At 56.0% G+C, this 8,065-nt stretch overlaps 1 protein-coding gene across 1 annotated transcript; it reads left to right on the top strand.

The window, feature by feature from the left end:
• The first annotated feature begins 344 nt into the window (after positions 1-344).
• RPL18A (ribosomal protein L18a) lies at positions 345-3,885 on the top strand. Its single transcript, XM_011925771.1, has 5 exons — positions 345-441; positions 1,864-2,043; positions 2,661-2,790; positions 3,486-3,595; positions 3,740-3,885. The coding sequence occupies exons 1-5, from the start codon at positions 424-426 to the stop codon at positions 3,830-3,832; spliced, it is 531 nt and encodes a 176-aa protein (XP_011781161.1). The 5' UTR covers positions 345-423; the 3' UTR covers positions 3,833-3,885.
• The last annotated feature ends 4,180 nt before the right edge of the window (positions 3,886-8,065 follow it).

Consider the following 8,065-nt stretch of genomic DNA (forward strand, 5'->3'; position numbering starts at 1 on the left):
CCCAGAGTGTGAAGCATCGGCATCTCATCGTAAACACCGCAGCCACCCGAGGTCCAGTTCAATGCTTAGGCATCCTGCAGGCGGCGCCCGCCGCCGCCCCTAGTTGCAGCCGGGACTGGCGGAGTGCCTACAACTCCCGGCGTGCCGCGCGCGCCGACGCTCCGTTACGGTCGTGGTGGAACAGGTGGTGCTTGCCTCGTTGCCTTCTGGGAAACGAAGTCTCGCTGTGAAGTGAGGACGAGCTTTGAGTAGTAGGTGGATCCGTAGCCAATGAAGACGCGGGTCGCTTTGAGTGCGGGGCAGAGAAGCCAATGGGCGTGTGGCATTGAGAGGGCGGGTCTTCCGGTAATGAAGGCCTGGTGAACGGCTGCGCGAAAGAGGGCACTTCCTTTTGCTGGTGGCGGCTAGAGCGGGGAGGACGCCATGAAAGCTTCTGGCACAGTAAGGCGAGCGCGGCGAGGCAGGGGGCCAAGAGATGGGGCACGGGCCCCATCGGGGGTCTGCAGAGGTGGCGTGGGTCGGGTTGGTGACGCGCGCTCCTGTCTGGGTCCTGCTTGGCCGCGCGCCGCGTTCTCTTGTTGCAGTCAACATGGCGGCCGTCGTGGGCGCCGCGTGGAGAGAGCGGTGCGTGGCCTGGGCCAGCTCAGGGATCGCGGGGGTCCAAGGACTCCGGGTCTTCTTCCCGGGGGAAGGAATAAGTCGCGCAGCGTGGAGGCCCGAGCCCCGGCACTTCGTCAAGTCGCCAAGTTTCTGTTTTCCTGTCTGCAATGTGGACGTGGCGGTGCAGCAGTAGTATTTTCTTCTTCCCGGAATGGCTGTGAGAAGCAGATGAAAATTGCTGACAATGAGCCGAAACGGGGAGCGTGAGGCTTAACGCTGTGACACATACTGGATAGAACCAAACGGCGCTATGGCGCAGATAGGAGAACCCGGACTCCCATGGAGTGGGTGTGTTTTGTCCAGATCTCCAGCCTCAGTTTCCTTGCTGTTAAAGGGGCCGGCCCCATTGCCAGGGGCAAATGCCAGAGGCTAACAGGGCAGGAGAGTCTCGGAGCTGGTGGTGGGGCACAGGAAGACGAGAGGATGCCCCGGGCCCCAGATGCTTCCTGAACGTGTGGTGCGGAGGCCGGTGGGTCAGGTTCACAGTAAAAGTAGGAACAGTCTACGATAATTTGTGACTGTTTTTCATTGATACTAGTAAAAAGCTGACGAGTCAGTTTCAAAGGTGGTTTCTTTGTGCCATGTAACAGAGCCTGAACTTGACCAAAGATTCTCACCTCTGCATCTGTAAACCGGGAGCCTTCCCTGGGCCAAACGTTTGGATTGCAGTTGGGAAAACGGAGGCATCCGCAGCTCGCATGGCAACAGTGCAGGGATCCCAGGACTGGGGAGAGACCTGAGGTCTTGTCCTAGTTCTGCCTGGAATGGGCTGTGAGATCCCATACTGGTCACTGCCTGTGGGCCTCAGGGTGAAAGAAGATGTTGCCTGGATGTTATGAGGTGCAGAGTAGCTGTTTGACGGGGACTGCAAAGCAGTTCAGGACTGCAGCATGAAGAAAGGAGACTGTGGGTCTAACTAAGCCTCAGCTTTCCTGGTCTGAAACCCTTAGCCCAGGCAAAGGCAAGGCGGGCAACTTAATTAATCCTCCCTGGCGACCTCCCTCTCCTCAGTTCTTTTTGTGGATAAAGCTGTGGTGGGGAGTGTGACCCACAGTCACCAGGAATCCACATGGAGGCCCTGGGGTGGCCCTGCCTCCTGCTGCCTGAATCTGTGGTCATCGGGTGCAGGCAAGGGAGTGAGGTGAATCTCCACAGTTGCCAGGTGTATGTGCTGGCCTTAATCTCAGTCATGTTTCCTTTCAGCTACGAGAGTACAAGGTGGTGGGTCGCTGCCTGCCCACCCCCAAATGCCACACACCACCCCTCTACCGCATGCGAATCTTTGCGCCTAATCATGTCGTCGCCAAGTCCCGCTTCTGGTACTTCGTATCTCAGTTAAAGAAGATGAAGAAGTCTTCAGGGGAGATTGTCTACTGTGGGCAGGTATGGGGAGGCCGGGGTCGTGTGGGTCTGGAGTGGACTTGAGCCTCATGGGGCATAATGCATCTCAAGAATTAATCAGACATGGACCGGGCGGGCACGGTGGCTCACGCCTGTAATCCCAGCACATCAGACATCAGAGCCATGGGTCGTGTTTCTCTCTGGGTCATGGGACTGGAGCAGAGCTTATGTGCCATTTCCCTGATTAGAAAGCCAGCGATGCAGGAAGGGGGTGGGTGGCATGGTGGGATACTTTGGTTAGTGCTGTCTTCTCTGGGCCCTGTTTATCAGGTGAGGAGAGGCGATGGCTGTCCAGTCAGTGGGTGGTAGCTAACTTTGCCCAGACAGGTCCCAGGAGACGTGAGTTCAGGGACTGCATCTGGGGTGGGTTGGTCTCTCTGTGGAGGAAGCCTGGACTTCAGGCTGTTGGCGTGGAAAGTTCCCTTACCTGGCAGGCTCCCCAAGGGTTCCTGAAGCTGGATGGGGCTGGGAAACTGAGGCACAACAGTCTGGCCATAGAGTAGGCCTGGAGGCTGGGGTGTGCTTTAGAGGCCGAGGGTTCAGGAGGATGGGGCTAGGGCGGATCCGGCTCACCTCTCCCTGTGGCCTCTCCTTGGCAGGTGTTTGAGAAGTCCCCACTGCGGGTGAAGAACTTCGGAATCTGGCTGCGCTATGACTCCCGGAGTGGCACCCACAACATGTACCGGGAATACAGGGACCTGACCACTGCGGGCGCTGTCACCCAGTGCTGTAAGCTGTGCTTCCCGCCTCTGGCTTTAGACCCTCCCTGATTCCCTCACACTGTGGCAGGGCAAATGCCAGAGGCTACCAGGGCAGGAGAGTCTCAGAGCTGGTGGCAGGGCACAGGAAGACGAGAGGATGCCCTGGACCCCAAATGCCCTTTTCTGAGAGCCCTACCAGGCTCAGTTGTAAATCACATCGCATCTCAGAAACTCCCATTTTGGGTCTGCACCTTGTTTAGACTGGGGTCCGCTTCACCACTGTTTTCTGAGACCCACTTAGAACCGAGTTCAACCCCTGCCCACTGTTGGGAGCTGGCACCTTTTCCCTGGCTCACCCGCCAGGGTCTATGAGACCCCCACACCTCCCTGATTGCACCTAAACCCAAGAATCACTGTTTCTTATAGCGGTGGTTTAAACAGAGGTGCAAACAGCAAGCGGATCTCGTCGCCTTTGGGGGGCTGTGGCTGTGCCCCTCAAAGTGAATTTGGAGGTTCTACAACTCTAGTGGCCAGTGCCTGCTGGGACCCAGGCCTTGGGCTATCTCGCTCCCTCACTACCACCTTCCCGTGAGCCCTGAGCCCTCAGACAGTTGCTGTGACCAATAGGATGTGCCAGGTCATTGGGCAGGCACTGAGCAGGAGGTTTGCTGAATGCCCAGAGCCCAGGCAACACCGTTACACTGCCCCCCCTCCTTTCCACAGACCGAGACATGGGTGCCCGGCACCGTGCCCGGGCCCACTCCATTCAGATCATGAAGGTGGAGGAGATCGCAGCCAGTAAGTGCCGTCGGCCGGCTGTCAAGCAGTTCCACGTAAGTGCCCTGGGGGACTCCCCTGGAGGGAAGCACCTGCTCTGACGCAGGAGCCCAGTGGGGGATGGCTACACCTCAGTGACCCCACAGGATGGGGTGTTAAGAGACTTCCAACCCCCCTCAACCTGCCTCCCCTCCTCACAGGACTCCAAGATCAAGTTCCCGCTGCCCCACCGGGTCCTGCGCCGTCAGCACAAGCCACGCTTCACCACCAAGAGGCCCAACACCTTCTTTTAGGTGCAGGGCCTTCGCCTGGGTATGCCCCAAATAAACTCAGGAAAGACCTGGTGCTCACCGCATGTTTTCTTTGCACACTCTGCAGAGCTCAAAGGGATGCTATGAGAGGCTGGCCCAGTCACCTCCTGAGGCGCAGCTGAGCTGCTGTTTCTCTGTCTTAGGAGGGGTTTTCAGTACAAACAAACAAACCCTCACATCCTCCTCCCCTGGAGTGGGCCCTCCAGGAGCCCCCACCTCTTGCTTGGTCAGTTCTTAGCCCTGCTCATCCCTGGGCTGTTAGCTGCAGGAGTACTGTCTGTCCTGGGCCCCTAAATCTGTCCCAATGCCTTTTCAGACACAGGCTTCTGAGGCTTCCCTCCTGAGTCTGGACCAAGGAGATTCCCCTCATCCCCAAAGTTCTCAGAGTAGACACAAGAGGGCACCCAAGGGGCACGATCTGCTGCTTGGAGGCTGTTTTTCTCTTTCGCTGGTTGGGGGCCTCTTAGATGACGCCCTAATCTTGCCCAAGGAGGTCAAGGACTCGCCACAGGTACTTGTCTCCAAGAAACCGCTTCAGGCCTGGAAAATTCCAGGCATGACACTAATCCCATCCTGGCTGACTCCGTCTTGTCAGGTGGAGGCTAAGCTGGCGTTGGAGAAGCTTGAGACACAGCCAAGAGCTCAGGCCCCCACCCATCCTTTGTTGTGTGACCTTGGGCAACCCTGTTCTGGGCCAGCAGCCCTTCTGGGACTTGCCGTCTTGATCTGAACATCAGGTTCCGCATTGATGTGGGAAGTGCTGCTGTGCCGTTGATGGGGGCAGCCTGTGGGGCCCTCCTTTGTCCCAGGGAGCCCAGGATCAGGAGGAAGCCAGGACTAGGTAGCAGTTAATGGCTTTTTGAAAGAGGGTCTTGCTCTGTCACCCTGACTGGAGTGCTGTGGAGAGATCATGGCACACTGTAGCCTTGACCTCCTGGGCTCAAGTGATCCTCCTGCCTCAGCCTCCCAAGTAGCTGGGACTACAGGGGCACCACCACACTCAGGGCAAGGACAGTCTTCCACCACTGGAGTTGCTGTGGTTTCCAGGAAACCATTCCTCTTTCAGCCTCACCTGAGAGGCGCCCAGGGCCTGGGCAGGGTCAGCACACAAGCAACCATCTGGGTAAGACCCAGGCCTGGGGACAGCCCCGTAGACCATAGAACCCCATGGGTCCCCAACAACTGGCTCCTTCCCACGCTAGGGCCTTTGCACTTGCCTGGAATACCACAGATTCCCCCAGGCTGGCCTCACTCGAGTTTGTGAAACTGCACATGGGCTCCCGGGTCTGGGCTATATTTGGTTTCTATCCCCTACTAGTTCTGAGAGGGCAGGGGCCATGTGTGTCACCCAGTGTATCCAGGAGAGACTCAACTTTCCTATGGTATCCTTTTTTATTTTGTAAAAGCTCTTTACATATGTGGGCGAAAGCTTGGGTAAAATCATATGTTTTTCCAGAATTACTTTTGTTTTTGAGATGGACTCTCGCTGTGTCTCCCAGGCTGGAGTGCAGTGGCGCGGTCTCAGCTCACTGCAGCCTCTGCTTCCCAGGTTCAAGGGATTCTCCTGCCTCAGCCTCCAGAGTAGCTAGAATTACAGGTGCCTGCCACCATGCCTGACTGATTTTTTGTATTTTTAGCAGAGATGGGGTTTCACCATGTGGGCCAGGCTAGTCTCGAACTCTTGACCCGCCACGGCCTCCAAAGTGCTGGGATTACAGGCATGAGCCACCCTGCCTGGCCCCGGATATCTTTTGATGTTCCTCAGAGTATATTGGGTTGGGGGTGGGTGATAACTGGAAATTTCAAAATTTTGCCTGAATTTCATCTTTTGTGGTTTCTAGTACAAACTCTCCTTTTTCCGTAAGGGAATCTTCATACGTAAGTGCCACCCAGGAAAGAAAATACATTTCCTGGTCTCCATAGGAGTGGCCAGGTGTGGCTTATGACTGTCAGCACTTTGGAAGGCTGAGGTAGGAGGATCACTTGAGGCCAGGAGTTTGAGACCAGACAGGTAGACATTGCGAGACCCTGTCTTTACCAAGTAACATTAGCTGGCTGTAGTGCACACCTGTAGTCCTAGCTACTTGGGGGCCTGAGGTGTGAGAACCACTTGAGCCTGGAGGTTGAGGCTGCAGTGAACCACGATCGTACCACTGTACTGCAGCCTGGCAACAGGGTGAGACCAAACAAAACAATACAGCAGTGATGGGCCATTTCCAAGAAAGAACGCGTCTGGCTGGTGTGTGGGCATGATGGCCAGTGCTCCAGCAGTCATTGTGGACCATGAAGAAGCAACACACAGGAGCAGCGAGGGAGAAGGAGCTGGGGTACCTGACCCTGTGCAATGCTGCCCCCCCTCCCTAAGGCTTGACACTTCTACCCCTTTGATTAGAACACGGGGAGGAAACATGAGTCCTGCTTAGGCTGTAATGGAGCTGCTCTGTTAGATGTGACCTTATCTTGAGCTGGGCTTGAAGCAGGGCGTGGCACTGTGGACTCAGGCCATGATAACTGCCTGGAAGTCCCTGCCCACTCTGAGCCATTTCTTCCCGGATACAGTGAAGGTGATGATCCCTTTAGGCTGCGGGGGCAGGCGAGGTGATATTAGGTGAATTGGAGGATGAGAAATCAGGAGAGTGGAAGGCATGGAAGGCTCAGGGCCCCACCAAAGCTCACTGCACACCCTCGTCTCCACCTCGGTCCCCTCCCTGTGCCTTGGAGCCCCTGCAGGGCTTCAACCACGTGGCAGCAGCCTGGGAACCAGTTGGGAGAGCTCTGCTCCAACCAGCTGAGACATGGTTGAGGAGCCATTGACAGAGGATGAATGCACTTACAGAACACCAACCTGCCATCTACTCAGCCTCTCGTAAATGTGCCCAGAAGCTCCTCTACCACCGAATTCCCCCACCCCCAGTGAATCACCATCCTTCCATTCAGTCACATTCCTCCACCATCCAACCAGCTACCTGTCCATCCATTCATCCACTCAATCCACCCACCCATCCATCCATCCATCCATCCATCCATCCACCCACCCACCCACCCATCCATACATACATACATACATCTATCCATCCATTCATCCATCCATCCATTTTCCCATCCACCCATCTGTCATATCCAATCCTCTACCCAAACTCCACGCGCCCGCCCTCACCCCACACACACCATCCCTTTGTTGCAGCCTCAATCGTCCTTGAGCCCCTACTTTGTGCAGGGGCCTGTGTTAATTCCAGTGTGGATGCTTGAAGGAATAGATAGACCCTGGTTCTTTCTCAGGAGGGAAAAGAGCAGTCACAATCCCATGCAGAGGCTGGGTGGTGGTGCGCCCGTAGGCCCAGCTACTTGGGAGTCCGAGGCAGGAGGATCACTTCAGCCCAGAAGATTGAGGCTGCAGTGAGCCATAACCTCTCCACTGCACTCCAGCCTGGGCAACAGAGTGAGCCCCTGCCTCAGAAAAACAAATACAAAAATAAACAAGAACTGCTCCTGGCTGTTGAGGAGAGGAGGTACAACACCAACCAGAGCGAAAGCCCTGGGGCTGGGCAGCAATGGCTCATTTCGCGTGGCTGTAAGTGGGGCCGATAAGGCAGAGGCCGGCCAGGGAGAGCCTGGATGTCTGCTGGGGTCTGGAGCGGGACAGGTCCTACCCAGGCTCATCCAGTTAACCCAAGGATAAGCAAGGGCAGGAATCCAGCAACTCCTCCCACCTCCTCAGGTGCCGAGGCGCTCCTGGGTCTTATTCCTGGGCTTGTCAAGGTGCCAGGTGTCACTTCGGTAGGGCTGTGATCCATGGGGGAGTGACATTCAAAGCCTCCCCTCCCTGACCCCCCCTGCACCTCTACTCCTAAGTCAGAACCAATGGGGACAAGGGCAGTGCCAAAGCAGGACCGATGAGTAGGGACCCCAAGAGACCCCAGCCCCAGTTCCTGCAACCAAGAGAGACTGTATAAGAATCACAGAATCTGAGACTCACAGTTGAGTATCAGGACTTATAATTACGGAATTTTTTTTTTTTTTTTTTTTTGAGATGGAGTTTCACTCTTGCTGCCCAGGCTGGAGTGCAATGGCACAATCTCGGCTCACTGCAACCTCTGCCTCTTGGGTTCAAACAATTCTCCTACTTCAGCCTTCCGAGTAGCTGGGATCACACGTGGCCGCCACCATGCCTGGCTAGTTTTTTGTGTTTTTAGTAGACATGGGGTTTCATCATGT

The sequence above is a fragment of the Colobus angolensis genome, unplaced genomic scaffold, assembly GCF_000951035.1.
Source record: "Colobus angolensis palliatus isolate OR3802 unplaced genomic scaffold, Cang.pa_1.0 Scaffold66, whole genome shotgun sequence".
Lineage (NCBI taxonomy): Eukaryota > Metazoa > Chordata > Mammalia > Primates > Cercopithecidae > Colobus > Colobus angolensis.

Bases quoted from the DNA above. Each gene is read 5' to 3' on its own strand.
- RPL18A (XM_011925771.1), top strand. The intron at 2,044-2,660 runs GTATGGGGAGGC...TCTCCTTGGCAG, and splicing joins AGATTGTCTACTGTGGGCAG to GTGTTTGAGAAGTCCCCACT. The intron at 2,791-3,485 runs GTAAGCTGTGCT...TCCTTTCCACAG, and splicing joins GGGCGCTGTCACCCAGTGCT to ACCGAGACATGGGTGCCCGG.